Source organism: Borostomias antarcticus (assembly GCF_949987555.1).
Source record: "Borostomias antarcticus genome assembly, chromosome: 24".
NCBI classification, from domain to species: Eukaryota; Metazoa; Chordata; class Actinopteri; order Stomiiformes; family Stomiidae; genus Borostomias; species Borostomias antarcticus.
This window is the reverse complement of record NC_140257.1, coordinates 11,397,608-11,423,541: the sequence shown is the minus strand read 5'-3', so window position 1 is coordinate 11,423,541 and position 25,934 is coordinate 11,397,608. Positions and strand designations below refer to the sequence as shown.

At 50.4% G+C, this 25,934-nt stretch overlaps 1 protein-coding gene across 1 annotated transcript in view; it reads left to right on the top strand.

The window, feature by feature from the left end:
- rock1 (Rho-associated, coiled-coil containing protein kinase 1) overlaps positions 1-25,290 on the top strand; it is a 29,163-nt gene extending 3,873 nt beyond the window's left edge. The window contains exons 2-33 of the mRNA XM_084458039.1: positions 1,944-2,025; positions 3,912-4,012; positions 4,181-4,318; positions 4,590-4,765; positions 4,866-4,950; positions 5,160-5,304; positions 5,926-6,064; positions 7,049-7,140; positions 8,162-8,321; positions 9,531-9,600; positions 9,853-9,941; positions 10,093-10,141; positions 10,297-10,432; positions 11,309-11,400; positions 14,027-14,273; positions 14,897-15,003; positions 15,282-15,432; positions 16,381-16,541; positions 16,660-16,844; positions 17,580-17,649; positions 17,743-17,846; positions 18,525-18,690; positions 18,847-18,940; positions 19,056-19,144; positions 19,269-19,460; positions 19,784-19,949; positions 21,775-21,845; positions 22,026-22,114; positions 22,255-22,333; positions 22,448-22,709; positions 22,882-23,089; positions 23,776-25,290. Coding sequence (XP_084314165.1) covers positions 1,944-2,025; positions 3,912-4,012; positions 4,181-4,318; positions 4,590-4,765; positions 4,866-4,950; positions 5,160-5,304; positions 5,926-6,064; positions 7,049-7,140; positions 8,162-8,321; positions 9,531-9,600; positions 9,853-9,941; positions 10,093-10,141; positions 10,297-10,432; positions 11,309-11,400; positions 14,027-14,273; positions 14,897-15,003; positions 15,282-15,432; positions 16,381-16,541; positions 16,660-16,844; positions 17,580-17,649; positions 17,743-17,846; positions 18,525-18,690; positions 18,847-18,940; positions 19,056-19,144; positions 19,269-19,460; positions 19,784-19,949; positions 21,775-21,845; positions 22,026-22,114; positions 22,255-22,333; positions 22,448-22,709; positions 22,882-23,089; positions 23,776-23,779 — 3,999 coding nt within the window. The 3' untranslated portion in view covers positions 23,780-25,290. The remainder of the gene's footprint in view (positions 1-1,943; positions 2,026-3,911; positions 4,013-4,180; positions 4,319-4,589; positions 4,766-4,865; positions 4,951-5,159; positions 5,305-5,925; positions 6,065-7,048; positions 7,141-8,161; positions 8,322-9,530; positions 9,601-9,852; positions 9,942-10,092; positions 10,142-10,296; positions 10,433-11,308; positions 11,401-14,026; positions 14,274-14,896; positions 15,004-15,281; positions 15,433-16,380; positions 16,542-16,659; positions 16,845-17,579; positions 17,650-17,742; positions 17,847-18,524; positions 18,691-18,846; positions 18,941-19,055; positions 19,145-19,268; positions 19,461-19,783; positions 19,950-21,774; positions 21,846-22,025; positions 22,115-22,254; positions 22,334-22,447; positions 22,710-22,881; positions 23,090-23,775) is intronic.
- The last annotated feature ends 644 nt before the right edge of the window (positions 25,291-25,934 follow it).

Sequence of the window (25,934 nt, the reverse complement as noted above, 5' to 3'; positions counted from 1 at the left end):
GGTTGATGGTAAAACAAAACGACAACAACAAAAAAAATTCAGCCAGCCCCTCCGCTATCTTTTCCCTTTTCTCTCGGTTTCTGCCTCTCTGGGTGTCTCCTTCCCACCCAGTTTTCATCTCCCTCCCACCTCTACTTCCCCTGAGGCGTTCGCTCACTCAATGTCTCCTAGAGGGGGGATACTGTGGCCCTGACCTCCCCTCTGCTCCCAGAGCAGCACAGTTACTTAAGAGGATTCCTCTGCTCGTCTGAGCTGCTGATTCACCCACGTCATCATCGTTTGTACAAAGAGGAAGACTCTTTTTTTTTTTATCATTCTCTCTGATTTTGGATGAAAACAGTAGGTTTAGTTGTCTTTCAATCATTCTAAGACTCATATCTACTGTGGGTTGAAGCATAGAGTCAATTCTGACCAGTGTGGCCATCAGGGTCAAAGCCTTATTTCCACGGTTGCAACCGAAGCCATTGAACTTCTAGCGCCGCGTTCCGTCACTTCCCTCAACAGCAGCTAGGAACTAGGAAGAAGCCGGCTTGTGCAGTGCAGCGGCTGCTTGTTGTGTTGATGTGCACTCAGTTTGAGCCATCCTGGATTAAGGAAGATTAGATTAAATCCTGCCGGTGGCACTGCTGCCCCGGCATGGCCTGAGGCTAACTGGCCCTTATGTTCACAACTGGTAGAAGATGAGGGATTAATATTTCTGTGTTGGAATATGCCTATGACAACACAAGTAATGGACCCCAGATGTATGTAACACTTTCCAATGGTTGTATTGAAGCCTATGATCAAAGCAGGAGACAGTTGTCATTTCTCCCAACCCATCAACTGTATTTTGTATCAGAATGTGTCAAGCCTACTAGTAAAGTAACGGATCCCCGAACGACTGCACGTTGGCAAATAAACCTGCTTGGACATTGCCTTTCAATGGACAGAGACTGTTGCAACAACTCGAGTTGAAAAGCTAGCTATTGATTTACCCTGCTAGATATTGAAGTAATAGGAATCTGTAATAGAGTCAGAACTACCTGAGCATAGGTCAAGAGATTTGAGAGTATAAACGTTCAAAAAGCTTTCCTTTTTTATTGACGGGAGAGTGCAATAACTGCGCCATTTCTCCTTCGAGGTAGTAGCCAAAATGAGACAATCGTGCACCGAGAGGTGTAGGCCTCTATTATTCAGTTCCCCTCTGTACCCGCGGCCTTCCCCTTCGGAGATGGGAGAAAGTTGGGCATAGGTCTTTATTGTTTCCTACCTTATTGTTTAGGGCTACACCTACCCTGCCTTATCAGGGGGGAAGTGAATGAGGCACATGGGAGGGAACGACTTCCCAGTGGAACGCACCCCTGTTTGCTTTGGAGGGCAGAGAGCCTGCTCTCTTGTGGTAGTTCAAGTTATCATTGCACACACACACTCACACTATCATTGCGCACACACACACACACACACACTGCTTGATCAGTCGTCACTTTGCAATTTGAAGCCTCGTTTTTCTCATTTACTGTCACGAGCCGTTATTGTTGACTTTGTGATAATTGTTGATTGACGCCCAATACTTGTGGTACACACGTCAGCCCTACACGTCACACGGGCGCTTGTTGTGATGCTGAATAAAGTCATGAAAAACGCTGAAATCCTTCAGATGAGATTGTCATGTTAGTCAGTTAAGCGATGTGAGATGTGTTCACAGTGCCGCTGAACAGTGATCTTTTGTTTGTGATTGCCTGAAAGCTGAGGCCCATGACTCAGGTTATGTGGAGGATACTCTGGGCTTGCTGTGGGAGGTTAAGGGCACCTGGATGAAAGAAGCACAAAAGCTTAAAATAGATATCGGGGCTAAATGTGCAGACTGATGGGCAGGTACGTAGCTAGGCTAGGCTAGCTACTTAAGTTCACCGGCCTTGCGTCTCCTCCTAACTCTTCTCCCAACTCTCCTCTCCCTCTTCCAGGATGGCTTGGACGCGTTGGTGTACGACCTCGACTTTCCGGCCCTGAGGAAAAACAAAAGTATCGACAACTTCTTGAATAGATGTAAGTTCCCGTGCAAGCCCCCCCCCCCCCCCCCCTTGTCCTCTGTTTGTTTAAGAGCCCCATGTCACCACCGTAGCTCATATCCAGACCCGCGGTCCTCAGCCTAAGCCTCTGCAGGCCCAGAGGAGGACGGGGATGTTTTTGGGTCAACGCCTCACGCCTCTAACCAGGCGCACGCACAATTGTGTCTGCCGCTTCGAGTTTCTAACAAAGGGTCTTTCATGAATGGCTGGTGACCCACATGATGTCTACTGTATCATGATGGCTTCCCCTCAGCATCGTGTAGCCCTCAGACTGTGGGACCACCACAACGAGGGTTAACAGTTTTGGTGCGCAGCCAAAGCGTTAACTTGGTATGGGAACTAGGAAGTCTCCTGTTTGCCAATATCTTTCAGAATGATCGGCCCATCTATAAGACATATATTTTACACGTGGGGCATTACAAATTGGGGCTCTGTGATTCTAGGACTAGCTTCGAAGGGATAGTTTAAAATACAACTGCATTATCTCACACTTTACCTGGACTGTAGACAGCTGCATGCCTGAGGGATTTACTAGTAAAGGTGTAGGATGAAACCGACCAATAAAGTAAACAGCTCCTTCAGGTATTTGCAATCTTGCTTTACTGTGCATTTGCTGTGTTTTCAATGCATACAAATTCGTCTGAGTTCATCTGCTGACTGTGTAACTCCCTATTACTTTGTCCAGTCGACAATTCTTAGAAACCATGGAATTCGGAGATTCTTATTTGAGACGAGCGATACAAGCCTGTGTAAAGCCTTGGGGGAAAGCTGTCATAAGCTATTTGTTCAATTAGTCTTGGTACAGTACTTTTTGTGTTCAACAGCCAAGTGTTGAAAATGCATTGATGGGCATTAATGGACTAGCTGTCTTGTGAGAAAGACCGGTTGCCAGTGGCATGCGTCGCCCCGAGGGTTTCTGCACTCGCAGCGCTCTCCTCTCTGCAGAGCAGTCTCGTCCGATCATCGTCGCACGCTGCAGTCGCGTCAACAGTCCTAGAATGCACATCACAAACACGCCTCTGTGATTCACTTTCCCACGTATCCGCTTGAGCACCACGGGGGAAAATCACGTTTCAATGCTTCTGAAAGACCTAATCTGACCTTTTTTTTTTTTGCAACGATTTTTCAAGTGTCGGGTGGAGTTCTCTACGACCGCGCCATATCTGAAAATGACTCGTACGCCGATCATCGTATTCTATAGGTCTTTATTTTTAGATCAATTGAACTCGGATGCCCCGGCCCCGTTCTTTCCAGGCGTTCTCGTTCCAGTCGTGTGACCCGTGCGAACAGAAAAGAATCCCCACTGCTCAACTATGACCAAATTTGGCTGAATATGATCGTCCCTAGAGGAGCCAGCATTGTTACATCAGAGAGGGGCCAGCTCTCAGCCAGCTCTCAGCCGGCTACAGCCGCGTCTCCCAGATGGGGGAGGCCCAACGCTGACGGAGGGCTTCCTTCCTTCGGCCGACTCGTTCGCCATCACACCGGAAGACTTCGGACGTAACGCGAGTCGTCGCCGGTGTCATTTCGTTATTCGGCGAAGAGCCAACAGAATGCAGTTACCCGTTGTTGTCTTTTTTAAATCTTAAAACTGGGCAAAACAACGGCGAAGCGATGCGATTCTTGTGAATGTACACTCTTCGATGTGTGGCTGTGTTAAAGTGGTGCTCTGATATTCTTCTGTGTTTTAATCGTCCTATAATGACTCTCCGTTCTCCTGCAGTCGAGTCGGAGGATTAGGCTCTCTCTCTCAGCGGCGTGCGGTCAGCGTGGAGCCGAGCCCAGGTTGTTACTGACGGAAGCCTGCGCTGCTTAAACACGTTTTTTCCCCCCTCCCTTCCAAATCCTCTTTCTGTTCACCAGATAAGGACACCATCAGTAAAATCCGGGACCTGCGCATGAAAGCCGAGGACTATGAGGTGGTCAAGGTTATCGGGAGGGGAGCGTTCGGAGAAGTGCAGTTGGTAAGGATCCTCGGCTGCTCGCGTTTTAGCCCTGTATGGATAGCAAAAGATCCGCGCTTGTTTACTCATGCCCGTCATGTCTCCTGTGTCTGATCGTTATGAAGCGAACGTTGCAACCGTCCCTTACTGACCAGACCGGATTCTCCCGTCCTCCCTGCGTATCTCCAGGTCAGACACAAAGCCACGCGGAAGGTGTACGCCATGAAGCTGCTAAGCAAGTTTGAGATGATCAAGAGGTCGGACTCGGCTTTCTTCTGGGAGGAGAGGGACATCATGGCCTTCGCCAACAGCGCCTGGGTGGTGCAGGTAGAGTGCGGCCTCCGGTCCCTTAGTCCCCTCGTAATCCCCCCGCCCATACGCCACGGCCCCGCCACGCTGCACAGCATACCTAAAACATGCAACGAAACCCCGTCACGACCGCCCACCGGTCGGAATATGAGTCACGGCGCGATTAGCCAGACGCGTGTCGTTAGTGTCACGCAGTGGCGTGATAGTCGTTACCGAGCGTAGGCGCCGGCGTTCATTCCCTGACCGACGCGCCGTCTCAACCCGGCTCTCCCCTCCTCCCCCCCCGCAGCTGTTCTACGCGTTCCAGGACGACCGCTACCTCTACATGGTGATGGAGTACATGCCCGGCGGGGACCTGGTCAACTTGATGAGCAACTACGACGTCCCAGAGAAGTGGGCCCGCTTCTACACCGCCGAGGTGGTGCTGGCGCTAGACGGGATCCACGCCATGGGCTTCATCCACAGGTAAGCTCCTCCCCCACTCTGTTCGTCCTGGCCCCGCCCCCCCTCTCCTGATTGGTCGGTTATATTCCGCTACACCTGTGTTTTTTTTGTGTCTTTCCAGGGATGTGAAGCCTGATAACATGTTGCTAGACAAAGCAGGCCACTTGAAGCTGGCGGACTTCGGAACCTGTATGAAAATGAACAAGGTATCGCGCCATTCGTCACACCGGGACAGATGACCAAGTTATCGTCAAAACCGGAGAATAAAAAAAAATGTTGAAGGCAATTTGTTCATGTAAAAAAAAAAAAAACGATGTTAAATCAGGTTGGATTTTCCCCCTGACCTTGAGCGATGATAGTTGCTGAGAGTGTGTCGGTACCGTGATGTTTAACACTGTGCTTCCCCGCGCCACAGGACGGTATGGTACGATGTGACACAGCAGTGGGAACGCCCGACTACATTTCCCCCGAGGTACTGAAATCCCAAGGAGGAGACGGATATTACGGCCGAGAGTGCGACTGGTGGTCTGTGGGAGTCTTCCTCTACGAAATGCTCGTCGGTGAGTTTTAGGGGTGCAGACTTGTCACCTTTAGGTGAAAATAGCTGTTTATAATCCAAAATAGGTAATTTGTTTTAATCTGTGTATGTATGGGTTTGCATATTTGTCATCTTTTTCCACCTGTGACTGGTTCGCACCTCTGGTTTTAGCGTGTATGTGTGACTGCGTGACAAAGCCCCTCCCGTTTGACCCACCTAGATAGAAGAGAAACGCCAGGGGATCTATTGTAGGATCATCCATTTAGCCTCCAGAGAGTCAAATAAATCAATTCTAGAACAGTTTTTATGGCATTTCCTGATTCCTTCCAATGTTTGGAAGATCAGCCCTCGATCATCCATGTCACGATGTTATAGAACTCCGTCTTCACCGCTGGCTTTAAACGCCAAGTTGGGAAGAATAGTATCTTGTTGCTCCAGGACTGCATTCACGGCATCCGCTGTTTCACATAGAAACCAAATAGAGAATCACATGTTGATGGAACTAAAAATAATTTCACACTAAAACCTGGACTGGAGCCCTGGAGCGGGTCCAGAGCATATCTGTCCATTTTCAGTCTGCGCTATTTGAACGTTTGTTTTTGCGGACGGTAACACCCGTGACTCTTGTTTGTCTTCCCCGTAGGTGACACGCCTTTCTACGCCGACTCGCTGGTGGGGACCTACAGCAAGATTATGAACCATAAAAACGCGCTGACCTTCCCTGAAGACAGCGACATATCCAAGGATGCCAAAAACCTCATCTGCGCTTTCTTGACTGACAGGTGAGACTGTGGCGCCCAGGGCCATAGACAAGGCTTTAAAACCGGCCCCTCGTTGATCCTTTTGATTTCCCTCTTGGCCCGAGCAGCAGGAGTGGGACATCGGAACGAGTCTCACTGACTTGATCAGAGCACTCAAGTGTTCCCATGTCAAGGATAGGGCTGTTCCCACGCCAAAACGCTTCCACTAAGTGATGGCGTTGGAAGCCGCAGACGTCCGTCAAGGGTGTTAGCATGTTTGTTTGTTTTTTAATTCGGAAGCTTACGGGGTTCGGCGTTAGCCAGGATATCTTGGAGAGGGTTTCTATCAGCGTGGTTGAGAGCATCCTTGTTTTTAAACATTACAGTATGCCTCTGGCAGTCTCAACGCAAGGAGCGAGGCTAAAGCGGCCAGGATAGTCCAAGCGAACGCAGCAGAAGCAGCTGGACGACCTATATGGATCAGCTGGCTGCAGGACGGCTCTGGCTATAGTTACGGTCCGGGCCCTCCTCCCGCTCCACACACTGTTTGAGATGTTCCCCTCTGGTCGGTGCTTAAGAATGCCAGAGAGGAGCACGCTCAAGAAGTCCTTTGTCCCTAGTGCGATCAGCGTCCTCTGTGACAGATGTATAACGTATGCACCGTGCTACTACCTGCGATTTTAATTTGTCCATGTATTATTGTGGAATGCGAGTGTGTACGCTGCTTTTTATGTTCTCTTATTGTGTCCTGTGAATGAGGCCGAAGACACATTTCCAAACTTGGTTGGACAATAAAGTTTTATCTTATCTTATTATCAAGACCTGCTGTGACCCTAAACTGTGCATGGCTGCCAGTGACTTCAGTAGAACACTTAAGTACTCGCAACGTCTTTTTATAGAACTACCCGTTCGTGTTGAAATGTGTCACGCTGTGCGGTGTCACGGTCCAGAGCCCTAGGCTGTGTGAGTGACGGTGACATCACTAAGCCGGCCGGCTTGTTTCCCTGTTCCCCCCCCCCCACGCAGAGAGGTGCGACTCGGCCGAAACGGCGTGGACGAGATCAAGAGGCACCCCTTCTTCAAGAACGACCAGTGGACCTGGGAGAACATCAGAGAGAGTGAGTTCCCCAGGGGGGGATCAAACGACGCTCGGCGTCCGTTCGACGCGTCTCCCCGCACCCCACCCCACCCCCACCCCCCCCGCTCAGACCCCTGCACGCCATTTACACCACGGGCGCATTTTACCGCGGAAAATCTAGAAAGCGCACCGTTCATTTAGTCACCTCTATGCGCCCAAAAAATCATCAAGTGATGAGTCGGCAGATATGATGACGATGAGAATCGGGCGACGCGGTCGTTTGACGGCGCGTATCTGTTTAGAGAGATGGGAAGCGGAGCGCTAAAGCCAGCGGCCGCAGAGGCTCTTCAGTGGGTTTATATGAAATACCCCAACCGGGCCGGAGTCAGCAGTTTGGGCCTGGCCCCTGCCCTTGCCATGCCGCCAGCTGTCTCTCCGCCCCCCCCCCCCCCCTTCCTCCACCCCCGTCCCGTTGGCTGCCGTCCCTGGCTGTAAAACAGGCCCTTGAACCAGAAAACTCTCCATAACCCTCGGTAGATAGACTGACTGCGTTGGCTTGTACTGAATATTAGGGGCACAAATTCACCGGAGCGAGCTGGAGCGTAATACGCAGGCGCTAATCACTGAAATCAGGTTATTATGTGAACGTTTCCACAAATAATTCTTCGATCTGGACAATTTTGCCCCAGCAAAGTCGGTGTGTCCCTTTCATAGGGTACCGGGAGTTTCTATTGTGGGTAGACAAAGACCAGCGTACAGGTGTTTTTACACCAAAATTATGGTGACGTAGTCACCATATCATAGATTATTTTGATCATAATCTTTGTGCTTTTCCCCGAGGGCGAGGTTTAAAGCTACCATTTCAGTTGTACTGGCCTCTCACTATCTCTCTCACTCCAATTCTTGTGCCTGGATTCAAATACAGCGCTTCAGAGTGTGCGGTACCGAGTGTGAACATTCGTTTTAAAGCGTCTCGGCGCGGGGCCGTGCTGAGCCCAGCAGCGAGTCTCTCTCGCTCCCACCAACGCGCCGTGTTCTGTCCTCCCGCCTCCCCTCTCCAGCGGCTGCCCCCGTGGTGCCCGAGCTGAGCAGCGACATAGACACCAGCAACTTCGACGACATCGAGGAGGACCGGGGCGACGAGGAGACGTTCCCCATACCAAAGGCCTTCGTGGGCAACCAGCTCCCCTTCGTGGGCTTCACCTACTATAGCAACCACCAGTAAGTCCACCGCCGGCCCTGTTCGTCTGAGCCACCACCGACTCGAGCTCCACCTGGCAGTCGAGCTTCACTTGGTAGTCGAGCTTCACCCGGTAGTCGAGCTTCACCCGGTAGTCGAGCTTCACCCGGTAGTCGAGCTTCACTTGGTAGTCGAGCTTCACTTGGTAGTCGAGCTTCACTTGGTAGTCGAGCTTCACTTGGTAGTCGAGCTTCACTTGGTAGTCGAGCTTCACTTGGTAGTCGAGCTTCACCCGGTAGTCGAGCTCCACCCGGTAGTCGAGCTCCACCCGGTAGTCGAGCTCCACCCGGTAGTCGAACTCCACCTGGCAGTCGAGTTCACCCGGTAGTCGAGCTTCACCCGGTAGTCGAGCCTCACCCGGTAGTCGAGCTTCACTAGGTATTCGAGCTCCACCCCGCAGTCGGCGCCTCAGTCACGCCTCGCTCACCACAACAGTCAGGGATAATGACAAGATTGTTACGGGAATCCCACCGCTGCACGTAATCACTCTCAGAGAACAGCCGTGTCATTACATGCTCCTCGAAGTAAGTCGAGTCTCCCAGTTGTAGTGAACTTGGTTGTCTGCCGCAGCTAGTCAGGAAGCTGTTGCTCCTTTGTGGTCGGTAGGTCTCTGTGATAAAGATATTGTGGTGTGTCTCCAGGTTTTAAAGCTGTTGTGTGTCTCCAGGTTTTAAAGTTGTTGTGGTGTGTCTCCAGGTTTTAAAGCTGTTGTGTGTCTCCAGGTTTTAAAGTTGTTGTGGTTTGTCTCCAGGTTTTGAAACTGTTGTGTGTCTCCAGGTTTTAAAGTTGTTGTGGTGTGTATCCAGGTTTTAAAGCTGTTTTAAAGCTGTTGTGTGCTTCCAGGTGAAGCTCTCTGTGATAAATATGTTGTGGTGTGTCTCCAGGTGAAGCTCTCTTTGATAAAGCTGTTGTGGTGTGTCTCCAGGTTTTAAAGCTGGTGTGGTGGGTCTCCAGGTTTTAAAGCTGGTGTGGTGGGTCTCCAGGTTTTAAAGCTGGTGTGGTGGGTCTCCAGGTTTTAAAGCTGGTGTGGTGGGTCTCCAGGTTTTAAAGCTGGTGTGGTGGGTCTCCAGGTTTTAAAGCTGGTGTGGTGTGTCTCCAGGTTTTAAAGCTGTGGTGTGTCTCCAGGTTTTAAAGCTGGTGTGTCTCCAGGTGAAGCTCTCTGTGATGAATCTGTTGTGGTGTTCTTCCAGGTTTCCCCGTAGCTCCAGCACCAAGACCAGTGACAAACGCAGCAGCTCTACCAAGGAAGATAAGAGCCATGTGAGTTCCACTCATCCACTGCGATGCAAGACACAGTCTAATACCTGGAGCTAGCTACTGTCTGCAGAAGTAACTGCATGTATATGGCCTTAGAGTACATATGTATATGCCTGTTATCGCAAAAATAAATTCAGCCAAAGCTTTAAGACTAATGATATTGACATGTAGCTCTTCACTATTCACAATTTTCATTATACAACCATGTCATCTGACCCGTGTGTGACGGCGCGTGTCTCCGTTGTCCGTGGGCAGCTGGAGAACCTGCAGAAGAGGATCTACCAGCTGGAGGAACAGCTGCACAGCGAGATGCAGCTGAAGGACGAGATGGAGCAGAAGTGCAGGTAGGACCCCGTCAGAGTCGGTCTCAGCGGACCGGTCAAACGGTCCGGGCGTCCGCTCTCGGGCGCGCGGCGCCGTCGGGGGCGAGGTAACGGAAACGCACAAAAAAGGAACGCCTGTCAAACGCGCGCCCTCTTTGTTCCCCCCCCGCAGGACCTCGAACACAAAGCTCGACAAGATCATGAAAGAGCTGGACGACGAGGTGAGTCGCCGTGTCCTCTCGGCGCCGACGCGCGATCGATACGAGGACGGTCTCGCTCTACGGAGTGAGCTAAACACACAAACTCTTCAAACGTTTCTGTCGAGTCCGCTTCTGGTTATACTCACGACGGGCGGCTGTTGTGTCGGCGTCCGCAGGCCAACCAGAGGAAGGGTGTGGAGGCCAGCATGTCCCTGCTGGAGAAGGACAAGATGATGATCCAGCACAGAGCCACGGAGTACCAAAGAAAGGCCGACCAGGAGGCCGAGAAGAGACGGAACCTGGAGAATGAGGGTAAGGTTCCCTCACGCGTACACACACACACCCAGGGAGAATGAGAGTGAGCCCGCCCCTCCCACACACACACACCCAGGGAGAATGAGAGTAAACCCCCCCCCCCCCCCCCACACACACACACACACACAGGGAGAATGAGAGTGAAGCCCCCCACACACACACACAGGGAGAATGAGAGTAAGCCCCCCCCCCCCCTCTACACACACACACAGGGAGAATGAGAGTGAGCCCGCCCCCTCCCCACACATACACACACACACAGGGCGAATGAGAGTAGCCCCCCCCCCCCACACACACACAGGGAGAATGAGAGTAGCCCCCCCCCCCCACACACACACAGGGAGAATGAGTAGGCCCCCCCCCCAGCCTTCTTCTCTTCCCCTCTCTCTCTCTATACGAGGATGAGATGGAGATGACGGTGATCTGCGTTGCTAAGGGAACCATGTGCGACCATGGCTCGTGAATTGCATCGAGTCCTTGTACTATGGTTACGTATTTTTCAGTTGTCATCCATGATGGGATTTCAACTCTTTGCCGTAGCCAATCAACCTCCAGTAATTTGATCTGACCCAAACATACGTTTACTCCCAAATGGATTACTACACAGGGGAAACAGCTTTCCATGCTAGTCTGGTTTGCTGTAAGCTCTGGGGGGGAAAGAGGTCCAAGCCCGCTTAGACGGCCTGCTATGTTATACTAGAGGGATAGGAGTAAGTGGATTCGCACGCGATAATTCCATGAAACACCAGATTAGATACTGTGTGTATAAATAGAGGATTTTGCAGCAGATCTGTAATGCCTGGCGCGTATGTTTGAGAGTACAGCCTTGTGTGATGCAAAACACAGAAGCTCAACACATGTATTTATTTTCAGTGTCCACCCTGAAGGAGCAGCTTGAGGACATGAGGAAAATCAGCCAAAACTCTCAGGCCTCCAATGACAAGATCCTCCAGCTGCAGAAACAGGTACCGCACGGCCGCACGCACGCACACACACATACACACGTCACACACACACACACAACACATGGCCCTCGCAGAGAGAGACGATAAGTCCAGAGCTGTTCTCAGATCAGTCGGTGTGTGTGGTTGATTGATACAGCTATACGTTGCTATATTTTTTTTCTGCAATACTGTATCCCGCGGTACAGTATTGATACTTTCATGAAATATTTTTTTAGCACAAGGAAAATTAGTACAGAACAAGACAGAATAGATATAGATATATAAAATGAAGGATAGAATTCTATCATTGATACATTATCCATGTTTTAAATGGATCTAAAAATGTCCTTACATTCCCTCCGCCCTCTGGATCACCTCTAGGGAGCGGGAAGTTGTATTTTCAGCTGTATTTTAAAATGTTCAGTAATTAATGTTGAGTATCGCAATATGTATTGTATCGTATCGCGATACAGTCGTATCGTGACCAATGTATCGTGATGCGTATCGCGAGGTCCTTGCCAATACCCAGCCCTGCATCAATCCAGTAGTTTACTGAGACTGAAGGGCTGAGGGTAGGGGCATGGGAGGGGCTCTCTGCAAAACGCCATTTGGACTGGTGAAAGCAGAGGTCAGAGTTCGGAGGGCAGTCTGAAATAGAAAATGTCTCTTATTGGATGAGTTCTGATTGGTTGAGTGGCCGTTCCGTTTCAACAAGCGCCGATCATGGATCGATGCCCACGGAGCAGCGAGTCACACGCTAAGCCAGGTTACTTCCCACAGCTGATGCGTATCGGCCACCTGAACATAACGGAGTGGAAACAGCTGTTTGGTGATCAGAATGACTCCTAAGTGTTTAGAATGGGCGGCTGTTACTGACACAATGATCGCTAGATGGTCCTTCTCGCATGTACGATCATAATTATACAGCCACTGTATAACAACGTTAGACGTTAGCCTAACGTTAGACTAGTCGAGGTAGTATACCCACTTCTTTATCAACAGACACAGTAGCCTATACTCCTTATCCACCACTGATGAAAAAACTGAACAATTTCCGAATGCTTACATCTACACGATGAAGATGCCTTCCAGCGCCATGGGTACCGATGTTACACAGCTACATAACGCTAGCCCTCTTCACTAAAGTCTGCAAACTGTGCAGTCATATTCAGACAGCGCAGCTGCTATCACTAACAGTTTGTAGCTGGCTAGCTAGCTCCTTCAGTATATTTCCCCCTACGTGTAATGAAACAAAAGCATGAATAAAGATGTCATAATGGAGAATAAGCAGCTAGGTCGCGGTGCATCGCACAGCTGAATCCCTCGTTGCCGCTGCACCAGCCGGCCTGTGGTCTAGCAACGGTCAGACCACTTTGTCCGCCGTATCGCGGTGTGCTGTGAACGATGTTCAGCTCGCTTAACGTGAAGGAGATTTTGAAGTCGGCTGATGTTGCATATTGATCTGTTGTTGTCGTTCTCATTCACATGCTGCTGCCCGTATGTCTTGAAAATGCCGAGACACGTTCGGCCAAGCTTGTATGTCTGTTTTCCCAGGCATCAGGTATAGGGTGTATTCTAATATTCTACTCCATGTTGTTCTATTCTGTAAATGAATGAAGACACAAGGATAAAAAAAAAAGCACAACAGAAATTGGTCCGTGAGTGGTGTCCATTCTTGATTAAAAGCTCTATTTTCGCTGTCTACTTTTCGGCCCACTTGGTAGTGACCCCTAGTTTACGGCTGCCTCGCAAATTTGTAAAGCGTTCCTCTCGATTGCTTCTCTCCACTGGGAGACTTGGAGCAGCCAGCCTGAGAGACGGAAACGAAATGCATTCAATTCAGACACTTCATTGACATACCAGCACCGTCCTTGCGTGGCTTACAAAATACATTTAATAGCTTTTTTAATAACATTCCCAAATTGTTTGCATCAAACATACAGACATGGTGACGAGACACGCCTTCTGCCCTGAGTTAAATCTGACACCGCTGCGCTCCGTGCTTCATGCCGAGCTCTCGAGGGGAGGGAGCAGACTCGCTACTCCGCTCAATGTCGCTTGTTCCGAGCCCCGCTCCGTTCGTAGCGGCGTGTTTGCGCGGCCTTCCTTCCATGACTGTCTGACTGTACTCACATTCTTGTGTATAGCCCACGGCGCTGCACGAGAATCCTCCTGTTTCATGCCTACCAGACATGACCTTGATTGATTAACTGATAAACTGTGGTTTTCGTACTTTCTCAAACCACGCTGGTGCTTTGGTGCATTCCATCTATTGAGTTTATCAACAACATTATCACAGCTAAGTCACAGCTGACCATATAATGGGTCTCTACTGTGGGCATATATGCCCAAAGGGATCCATTGTGTACTTGGCTATGACATGAGCAATGAGAAGTAATATTTCAAAAGTGCACAATTTGTCAAAACCTTTATATAGACAGTTGTATATGATCGTCAATAACCTTATAACAGGGCTTATGATGCTAAACACCAAACTACTTTAACGTTAGACCTCTCGCTCTATTGATACGTCCCCTGGCCATGAATTCCTCAGTGTATATATACTGTATAGCAGGAAGTAGCCGCTTTGAACCCCGCCTCTCCTGACCGGCCCTCCCCCCCCCCCCCCCCCCGAACCGCTCGGCAGCTGGAGGAGGCCAACGACCTGCTGCGGGCCGAGTCGGACACGGCGGCGCGCCTGCGGAAGAGTCACACGGAGGTGGCCAAGTCCATGAGCCAGCTGGAGGGCCTGAACCGGGAGCTGCAGGAGAAGAGCCGGGCGGCGGACGGCGGCCGGGCGCAGCTGGAGAAGGAGCTGCTGCAGCTGCAGAGCGCGCTGGACTCGGAGAGGAGGAGCTACAGCCAGGGCTCGGAGGAGATCCGCGAGCTGCAAGGTAGGCGCTGCCCCCCCCCCCCCCCTCCCCTCCTTCTTCCTCCCAGCCCCCAGGGGTCTTAACACTGGGGGACGAGGTGGGGGGGGGGGCGGGGTCACCAGATAAATGTCCTGCACTTGAAAAAGGAGGACGTTCACTGATGTAGCTTGTCTGGGTCGAGCTTTGATCCACGCGTCTGGGACAGCAGCCCGGTTCTCTGTTTCCATTTCAAACTCTCTCCTCAACATGTCTGAGATGAGAGGTCCAATCTTCTCACTGGCTTCCCAGCAGCGGTGATTAAACAGCTGCAGGAATTCCAGCCGCGGTCTCAACCGTTCCCATCTATCACTCTCCCGCTGATCTAAGACGTGCCCGGGCACCGACGACGCCCCAGAGCAGGCAAATCAGCATCAGATGAATCTGTCAGCCAGCCATGTTTTATTGAAACCAAGCTTTGAAGGTCGTCTTAGTAGATGATAGGGTTGCTGTTTTTTTTTGGGAACGTTTTTATTTATTTATTTCTTTTTAGTTTTTGACAGATGCGTTCGAGATCTTGACAGTAGGCTAACAGATTCCGATCCCCCTCCGTCGTGAGAGTGACCTTCCCCCCCCCCCCTCTCTCTCCCTGTCTGTCTGTGTCCCAGCGCGGATGGTGGGCCTGAAGGAGGACAACAGGAACCTGAAGCTCGGCCTGTCCAAGGTGGAGGCGGACCGCAAGCAGGCCCAGGAGAGGAGCAACAACCTGGAGAAGGTCTGCATGTCGTCCGAGCGCACGCCGGCTCGTGCCGGCACCTGACCAATGAGCTTGTCTGTTCCCATCCACGTGTTTACTGTCGCTTGTCACGACCACAGCTGAAATGTATCTTCTGTTCTTCTATCTGAACTGCCCCCCCCTGATATTGGTAAAACCGCAAACGCCCTTTACCGATTAATCCAGACAATAGAACAAAGTAAATTCTTGACTTTGTGGAAGCTGTTTGTAGTGGTAGTCACTCATGCAGCTTGTACCCCCCCCCCCACGCCCCCCAGGAGAAGAACAACCTGGAGATCGACCTCAACTACAAGCTGAAGGCCCTGCAGCAGCGTCTGGACCAGGAGCAGACCGAGCACCGGGTGACCAAGGCCCAGCTCACCGACAAATACGAGTCGTTCGAGGAGGCCAAGTCGGCCGCCATGCATGGTATGTCTGTCCCGTGTCAGAGCACGCCCGACCCTGCCGCCGCTCTCTTCACTCTCTCTCTCTTATCTCTCTCTCTCCCTCTCTCTCTCTCTCTCTCTCTCTCTCTCTCTCTCTCTCCCTTATCTCTCTGTTTCTCGCTCTCTCTCTCACACTCTCTCTCTTGCTCTCTCTCTCTCTCTCTCCCTTATCTCTCTCTGTTTCTCCCTCTCTCTCTCTTGCTCTCTCTCGCTCTCTCTCACTCTCTCTCTCTGGCTCTCTCTCGCTCTCTCTCTCTTCTGGCCGTCTCTTGTCTCCTCCGCCTGCTCCACCACTCCACCTAGGGGGCTCGGCATTCGAGTTCAGGGAGTGAACTCCGCGTGTCTAGAAGACTCTGCCTCGCTGTACTGTGAAAGCCGTGGCCGGCCCACACTCTAGAAACCTCACAGGCACATTCAAAATCAATACAGTCCAACTGCGACTGAATCCACAGTATACTTCCTGCAGTGCAGACCCGTCGGCGCTGCGCAGAATCTGATGCCCAAACCAGCCGGTGTTGCTTATAATGTAGTATTTGTGCTCGTGTATGTGCTTTGTAATATCCTTCTATGATATAAACTATTACAGCATTTTCCAGGAGCTTGCTTAAAGTCCCATCGTGTCGTTGAGAGGGTTCAGGGAAGATTTCTTTTTAAGTTCTCCTATATTGGCTCAAATGAGAACTTTTTTTTTTTTTTTTTTGCTTCCCTCTGGAAAATTCATGTCAGGATTAATATATATATATATATATATATATATATATATATATATAATATATATATATTAATATTATAAATATATATATATTAATATTATATATATTATATGTATCCCCCCCCTTTTTATGCCTCTGTGTATGAAATGTGCGATAATAAAATCAAAAATTAGAAAATCAAGTTTGTTTAAAAGCGTTCTCTCCCTCCCTGCACACAGCGGTGCAGCAGAAGGTGTCGGAGGAGAGCGGAGCGCGGATGAGGGCAGAGAGCCGGGTGGTGGAGGTGGAGAAGCAGTGCTCCATGCTGGAGTTCGACCTCAAGCAGTCGGTGCAGAAGATGGAGCAGCTGATGAAGCAGAAGGAGAGCCTGGAGGACGAGGTGGGGTTTTCCGGCCGGCGGCGTTCGGGGGGTCACCGGGTGCCTCGAGACGTCTCTGTATTGGTAGGTAGTAGGAGCCCTGACCTCACCCTCGTCGGTCTGCCCCCCCCCCCTCCAGGTCAAGGCGCTGCGGATGCACCTGGAGCAGGCGTCCAGCAAGCGCCTCCAGGCCCAGAACGAGCTGAAGAGCCGCTCGCTGGACACTGACCGGCTGAGGAGCTCGGAGAAGCAGCTCAAGCAGGAGATCAACACAGCACTAGAGAGCAAGCGCTCCCTCGAGTTCCAGCTGGCACAGCTGACCAAGTGAGACCCCTCGCCTCTCTCCCTCCCTCCCTCCCTCCCTCCCTCTTCTCAGTGGCCTTTCACACTTTGAATTCCCTGGGGGCGGGGGGGGGGGGGGGGGGGTAATATGGGACTTAATGTGACCTCGGTTCAGTGGTTTTAGGTGACCTCATACCTCCGACTGTGCTGGTGACAGACAATTGCCCCGATTCTTGAACCACACTTCTCATTCCCCTGATGCTAGCCAAGCTGACCTCTCCGACTTCACACTCAAGCGCCAGTCTGCTAAACTCTAGTTTTTACGTTCCAACCCTAGCTAATGCTCTTTGAAAGTCAATATATAAACGGCCTCGCATTTGCTTGTTATGCTATAAAATAGCTATTATTCCGGATTAGCGGCTAAAGCTGCTCTTTGACAGTGTTTACACCACAGGATTAGGGTTTAGCTGGCGTCCAGCCCAGCCCCGTGTTAATCCCCAGTAGCCCAGCATGCTGCAGGGAGTGTCGCTACGCCCCAGTCAATAACAGTCCCGTCCGCGCGGATCTCGCCACGGATCACACCCTCAAATGCACAACGCCTCGTCATGTAATCTTAACCCGTCGCCAAAGAAGGAACTAAAATGTTCAAATCCACCTACACCCGTGTTTCGCGTGCCTATTACGTTACGCGGTTAAGTTCTGAAATACTGTCAGAGGACAACCCCCGTGGTTCGACGAACACCTTTTCACGGCGAATGTGCGCCGTGTGTCTTTCAGGCAATACCGGGGCAACGAAGGCCAGATGAGGGAACTTCAGGACCAGCTGGAGGCCGAACAGTATTTCTCAGTGAGTAGACCCCCCCCCCTCCTCCCCTGGACCCCTGCCCCGACCGAAGAGGGGGCCCTCGGGTAACCGTACGTTCCTCCCCTCTCCCTCTAGACACTTTACAAAACTCAGGTGAAGGAGCTGAAGGAGGAGATCGAAGAGCGGAACCGGCAGGTCCAGGAAGCCCAGAAGAAGGTGCAGGAGCTGCACGCGGAAAGGTAACCGGACCGGGACGAGGCCCCTGTTTTCAGCGGCGCGGGTCCGTTAGTGAGCCGGATTATGCAAAAACCGCCGGACTGATTTTCACGAAACTTGGTGGAGGGGTGTAGCATGGGCCAAGGAAGAGCCCCAGTGCATTTTGGAGTGGATGTGAATCACGAGGCGGATACACAAATTATTTTGCGCTTTCGCTGACATTGCCTGATAGACCAGACCGGCACATACGGGTACTTCACAATGTTTAATACATTCATGGCTAGGTTACATGTTTAGCTAGGTAACATAATCATTAGCATGCTGGGAAGGACTTATTCTGCTAGCTAGCTATTTTGCGGCTATTGGGACTGAAATAGTTTAATCATGGCATGAGGAAGATCAACTGCTTTGGATTAGATCGTTATGCTCGTAGTGAGCTAGATCACTGCTGTCGGCCCTGTCTAGAGAGCAGAGAAGAGCAGCCGCCCGGCCAACAATGCATTGATGCCGATTATTTTTGACATTTGACGTTATGGAATGAGACCCTCTATACAGCCCCACAACTCACAGCAACTTGAAGAAGACTCCACTAACCTGTGTGTGTGTGTGTGTGCGTGCGTCTCTCTGGGGTGTGTGCGCGTGTGTCCGGGGTGTGTGTGTGTGTGTCTCTGTCCGTGTCCGCTCCGCGCGTTCCCCTGCAGGGACTCCCTGTCGGCCCAGCTGGACCTGACGGTGACCAAGGCGGAGTCGGAGCAGCTGGCCAGAGCTCTGCAGGAGGAGCAGTACTTTGAGCTCAGCCAGGAGAACAAGAAGCAGTCGGCCCGTTACAAGCAGGAGGGCTCTGATAAAGAAGCCACCATCCTACGGGTGAGAGCACGGCCCTCCTCACTCCCCTCTCAAAAGTCAAAACAGACCCCAGCTATGCCCCGCCCCCCCCCCCCTGAGGACCAGACAGCTCTGTGTCCACTGCCACCGTCCACCAGAGCGCTATGTTATTTGATTTGCCGTCCTCACCCCCCCCAGCTCGAGGAATCCAACAAAACCCTGACCAAAGACGTGGAGAACCTCAGCAAGGAGAAGGCGGAGCTGGACGAGAAGCTCCACACGCAGGACGAAGGTACGCCGCCGCGCCCCTACGCTCCCGAGGCGCGTAGTTTGGCTTCTCCAGAGGCGTCTGGTGGCTGAACAAGAGTGCTCCTCTCTCTCCCCCCTCCCCCCCCCCCCCCATACAGAGTACGCATCCCAGAAAGAGGAGATCGCGAACACAATCAAGGCCAACTACGAGAAGGTCCTCAACACGGAGCGCACGCTCAAGACTCAGGCAAGGACCGAGTCGCCGTCACCGCGGACGCTATTTTTTTTACGCGTGCGACTCGTACGAACGTGTCCGATAACCCGCCCCACGTGTCCCTCCGCTTCTTCTGACCCCCCCCCCCTCCCCGCAGGCCGTGAACAAGCTGGCGGAGATCATGAACCGCAAGGACATGAAGCTGGACCAGAAGAAGAGAGGCAGCACGGCCGACCTGCGCAAGAAGGAGAAGGAGAACCGCAAGCTGCAGCTGGAACTCAACCAGGAGAAGGAGAAGTTCAACCACATGGCCATCAAGTACCAGAAGGAGCAGAGCGAGATGCAGGCGGTTAGTGTGTGTGTGTGTGTGTGTGGGTGTGGGTGTGGGTGTGTGCGTGCGTGCGTGCGGGTGGGTGGGTGGGTGGGTGGGTGGGTGGGTGGGTGTGTGCGTGCGCGCGCGTGCGTGCGTGCGTGCGTGTGTGTGTGGCGGGGGGCTTTTGTAGGCCGGGGGCCCAGGGCACATATTGGAGGAGTTGGAAGGGGTAGTAGTCAGCATGGTTTCCACTCAAATCCACTTTTTACATTGGGGGGGGGGGGGCGGGGGGGGTATAATAACAACAAGCATGACAGTCTGACCTGTCGTCACGTGACGCCGGCCTTCTCCGCCAACAGCAACTGTCCGAGGAGAGCACGTACCGCAACGAGCTGCAGATGCAGCTGGACAGCAAGGAGAGCGACATCGAGCAGCTGCGGGAGAAACTCAACGACCTGCAGCTGCGCATGGACAACTCCAGCGTCACCAGCCTGCAGACGGACGAGACGGACAGCAACATCGCCGGTAAGACCACCGTCACCTCCCCCCCCCCACGCCCCAGGGGTCAACTGGCCCCTACTACGGCCCAGAGCAGGCCGATGGAGACGGGCCGTCTCAGGAGATCGGACGCACCTCGCAGGAAACAGAAAAACTAGGAGCTGCACCCAGGTGTACATTAACGCCACAGTATGTAATTCCCATTGCCGGTCAGAAACGCAACACTGGTTTGTAAAAGTCACGGCATGGGTCCAAGCAGGTGTACTACCCTCATTTCAAGTCATTTAAACTCTGTAATAACAGAAGACGAGGAGATGGCTAACCAAGGCTGTGTTCCGGGGCAGCAGCTGAAAATGGAAGTTGTAGATGATTGCTGGTTTAGGGGTCTCGGGGCTGTTCCAACACAGACTGCACTCTTGCTGTATTTTCTGTGTGTGGGGGGCTCAGGTTTCCTTGCAGGTTGGGGGGGTGGGGGTGGGGGGGTGTTGGGGAGGGAAGAACGGGTTGATGTTTGGTACTTAGACCCACACGGCTGCTCCATGTTGGGACTCAGAAGGTGTTTTCTGTACATTGAATGCTGGTGTCTGTGGTTTAAGTCTCTCGTCTCTTATTCCCTCATGTCCAGTGGGTTCTCCTCCTTGCTCTCCTTATCTTTGTAACTACTCCTATTATTTCCTCTCTGTGAGTAACCTGCAGTCTGGATTCCCCATTGTGCCTGGCCTGTGCTATTTTGTGTGTGTGTGTGTTTTTTTGGTCTTGTTTAGTTGTGGTGTTCCGCTTATTTGGGTGAGAAAAGTACCTCTTTTTTTTTAAAGAAGCTACTCTTGAGTGACAGGAAAATAGATGTATATTGTACTATATTGAAAAGAGCATTTTGGTATGTGAGAAGGCCATATCAATAGCTACAATCCTACTATTATTGTGTGCAGGCCGACCCTTACTCTAACATTTGACTCTCTGAGGTGCATGGGGAGGCGAATGAGGTTTGCCGTGAGGTTGTTTTGTGCCATTAACTCTAAAACGTAAAGAGACTTGGTTCCTGTAGACCTGGGCTCCACCCTGTGTGAGTTAACAACACATTACTCTGAGAGCACCTTTCAAAACGGGTGTGGAAACCGTGGACACGCCCTTTCTGGTTTCCTGTCCCTTGAGCTTCAAACACTCACCGTTCCTCCCCGTCTGCTAGCATGATCACCTCGAAAACCACAACTTCCTCACACTGTCTCACTGGTAGTGACGCCTTTCTCATTTCCCTGTTACTCTCCATACTTTTGTTGTGCCAAAGCATGAGGTTTAAATTGGTTTGGTAACACTTGAACATAATGGACACGGACAGATGCACCACATCCTCTTGTCTGCGACTTAAGACATTTATGATGCACAATTGCACATTGAACGTCATACGTGTACATACGTGTTACTGACTGATCAAATACAAACCAATAGAAATAAACGACACTACACTATCTGCCGTCGCCTCCTCTATGGAGTTGAAGTCCGTCTCTAACCTGCTGAAGGACAGACATGCTTTATTGAGTGATTTAGTAACAAACCCATGATATGACGTAATACTCCTCTATGCATGGGATCTACTGTAAAACTACTGAGTGTGGAGTATCAGCATGGGTTGTTTTAACTCCTGTCTTTCACACACAAGCCCATATACCCAGTTATATTTAAGTGAAACCCAGTCAGAGAATTTTTATTTTTTTATTTTTTTTATAATCAACTGAGTTATGGACCCTTTTTGTTTTCTGTTCTCCCAGTTGAGTTTGAATTTGATCTCTGCATGGCCTTCTGGGTAGAATGTTATGACAGGCTCGGGTTTTCAACTTTTCTTATCTCTTTGCAGAATCCAGACTGGAAGGGTGGCTGTCCATACCGAACCGTTCTAATATTAAGCGATATGGCTGGAAGAAACAGGTGTGACCCTCCCCCACCCCCCCCCCCCCCCCCCCCGAACACACATACACACAAATTATTTCACTTCCTGCTTACTTTGTTATGTGCTTCCTTTTGTTTGTTTGCACTGGTGTTATTGTCAGGTCTTTAAAACCCAGTAATAATCAATCCCCCTCATATAACGTGGTTGTGCTTCTCCAGTATGTGGTGGTGAGCAGCAAGAAGATTCTGTTCTACAACGACGAACAGGATAAAGAACAGTCCAACCCTTCCATGGTACTAGATATCGAGTGAGTGTCCCGCGCTACTAGTCTGTCGTAAATCGCTTCGGCTGAAAGCGTCTTTCCAAACGACTTGTAATGTAATGCATGGTCGATCATTGCGGTCATCGGGGGGGGCCTTGTTGCTTAACGCCTGTCGTCCCGTACAGCAAACTGTTCCACGTGCGGCCCGTCACCCAGGGGGATGTGTACAGAGCCGAGACGGAAGAGATCCCCAGGATATTCCAGGTAGGAGCCCCTCCTCGGCTTCAGCTCAGTCGAGCTCCGTGTCGCCAGCGTTTGTTTTAAAAAGAGCGCGGTGCCCTGACGTTCTCCCCCCCCCCGTCTCTCTCTCCCCCCCAGATCCTCTACGCCAACGAGGGCGAGTGCAGGAAGGAGGCGGACATGGAGACGGTGCCGCAGGGAGACAAGACCAACTGCCTCCCCCACAAGGGCCACGAGTTCATCCCCACGCTCTACCACTTCCCCTCCAACTGCGAGGCCTGCGCCAAGCCCCTCTGGCACGTCTTCAAGCCGCCGCCGGCGCTGGAGTGCCGCCGCTGCCACGTCAAGTGCCACAAGGACCACCTCGACAAGAAGGAGGACGTCATCGCCCCCTGCAAAGGTAACGTGGCGACGGCGGTCGGTCAACAGGAAGTGGACTAAAAAGAGGGTGCATGTTTCTTCTCTTGACGCGTTTCAAGAAGAGTCGTAGCCCCTTGCAGGGTACGGACAAAGATTTTGACAGGGAGTGCGTGTTTTCAGAGTCTCTTCTTTTGCCCCCTCTGCCCCCGCAGTGAACTACGACGTGACCTCTGCCCGTGACATGCTCCTGCTGGCCCTGACCCAAGACGAGCAGAAGAAATGGATCGGCCACCTGGGCAAGAAGATCCCCAAAACGCCTCCCTCCTCCTTCCTGAGGGCGTCGCCCCGCACCATGTCCACGCGCTCCGTAGCAAACCAGTCCTTCCGCAAGAACCCCAAAAGCATCACGGGCAAGCCGAGGTAACCTTGCGCTTCGTCGCTTTTCAAGCAAACGTTTGGATCGTTTGTTTGTTTTTGTTCAGTAGCGTGGAACTGGTATTGGGTTGGGCAGGAGTAAGGGAGAGACTTTTATTTGGGGAGTGAGAGGGGGTGTGCTCCTCCAGGAGTCCTACCTTTCGCCCCTCCTGGAGAGCTGAAGTGTAGCTCAGCAAGTCACGTGACCCGCTGTTTGTCTCCTGTGTTGTAGCAGGGCGCAGTCCAGCCTCCAAGCGGCAGACACAACCTCCAGCACTTGTTGACAACAACTCCGCCACACCAAATTTTCAGAAGAGAGTCTTGTGTGTTAGACTAAACTCGTACTGTTTTAATGGCCTGATTATTTATTAACTGTGTTGTTGGTGCATCTTAACAGCAGTTACTGTCCTGGCTTTGACTCCCTGCTGGTTCTTTCCATTGACCCGGGTCTCTCTGCGTCTAATTGACACTAAAGTGTTGTTTGTTTCGTTGACTAACTCTTGACCTCTTCACAATCCTACCTAAGCAGGTGGTCCATGTAAGGGTTTTTCTTCTACCAAATATGATGCAAACCACCAAAGACATCATTGAGATCCCTGTTTTTTTGGGTAATATATTAACCTCTGGGTACTAACCAGCTGAGAAATGTCTTGCCTTCTTTTACTGGACACCTCTTTCTCTCTCTCTTCCAGCTAACCATCTGAACCATTGGATTCTATTGGGACTTATTTTTTCTTCCCCTCCTTCCCCCTTCAAAATATGGAGAATCCCCTATTTCATTCAAAAGTAAATTGCTCGGCGTTGGGAAATTGGGACACCCAGCTGACACAAGGCATCAGGGACATTGAGAGGCCTGCTACCCCTCCCCCCCCACCCCACCCCACCCCTCTCCACCTCCTGCCACACCTGAGACGCCCACACCCAGGAAACACAAGCACCCGCAGATCTCCGTTTCTTCCAGAAGGTGGCGCTGTCATCTTAACCAAACTACTATGGACCCGAATGGGGGAGACAGGGACTCATTGCATGGGTACATAGCCTATTCCATGTCATCACTTGTGGGAAAGGGACAGTTGAATGGGGGTGTCGCTGGGACTCTTGCTTATATACGTACATGGTCAACATGGAGGTACTGTAGTACAGGGATTGGCTGTAGTCTGCGGTGAATGGGTACATCTCGGGGAGAAAGGAAATGTGTTTTTCTTCCCTGTGTAAGACAACAGATACTCTGTAGCTTGCGAGCATAGCTCTCATTCCACCTAAATTGACTTTGATGCCTTCACCTGATGGACTCTGGTGGCCTTTATGCCTCATCCTATGACTCTGCATGACAGTTACCAGGGTTGGGGCAGAGTATTGGGAAATGAGTATTAGATATTTTGAGTATTGAGTGAGGAGCATGCAAGATCATCATTTAAATCTATGCATTATTATTTTTATTATTATAATTATTGTTATTGCTCCAAGCCATAAGGAAATTCCAGTGTAATGGCGTATAGGAGACCTAAAACTTCATTGATTTTTCTCTGTTCATTGGGTACATTGTTTCTGTAATATTTTTTTTTCTCTTGTATTGTTTATTTTTTGTAATGTATTGCCTTACATTGATTCATAGATAAATGGTTCAAAAGGAAAACATTAAGTTAACAAATGTAAAACTGCACTGTTTGAATTGTAAATTATTTGTAGAAGACTAAACAGGTGTAGCATTTGGCCCACCTAGTGCCTTAACTTTTGGATAACGATTTTACTGCCATATCTGTTTGCGTTTATCTCCAAAACAAGACAAATCTTAACTCTTCCATCTTTTTTTATTTTCTATCTGCCACTTTGTGGTTTTATCAGAACCGTTCTTCCCTCGTTTGAGTATATGGGTTGCCTCTTAATGGACACATTGCAATATCGTGTCGACAGAAAAGTTCCCAGAGTCCATTATCCCATGACACATATCTGGGTGTTGTACCTAGACAAAGGCAGAGAACCGTGTCCAACTCCTTGATAAAGATATAGAGTTATATATGGTGACGTCCCGCTAACCCCCCTCAGTGTACATAATTAGAGAGACAAGGATTATGAATACCTCCTCAATAATTCAAAATGGTTTTTACATTTTTGTTCAGTTAAAAAAAAGCACTGGAACTATGATCTACGCTATTTTGTCTTGGTTGAATTGCATGTTTGATTGCATTGGAGGCCGCACTGATGGATATGTGTCAATAAACATATCTTTATCTATCATATACTGGGTTGTTTATGTTATACATGAGGAATCTTTAGAGATATTTCACACATTCTTTATAAACAATAAAATGATTGACGGTTTAGTTGCTACAGCACTATAGACTAGACACAGTAAAGTTATACTTGTGAAGATTGGCCTCATCAGGTGCCTAATAACATGATCCTTGGGCTGGACTTAATACATTATACATTCCAAAATGGAAGGGATGACGAATTTTCCTGTGACTCTACTACTAAGATATCAGGACAGTGCAGATGATCTCTGGTTAGGATTACCATAATTACTCATTGATAATGCAGGTGCTTTGGTTTTGCTCCATTACATGTGGCAAAATGCTACTAAACTGATTCATTTGAATATCTGACTGGTGTCGAATCCAGGAGCTACAGAGGAGACTGAACAGCTGACACCTATGTTGTAGGTCTTGCTCTTGGTCAGTTGTTAAAGGGGTAATGTGCTATTTTGGACATTTAGCCCTATTTGTGGTCTGTCTACCATGAACTTGAAACAGAGACCATAATTTCACTGATCGTTCCAATACTGATCTAGCTGCCATTTTTATGCAGGCTCTTACTGGGCTACAATGGAAGTCAATGGGGTATACATAAA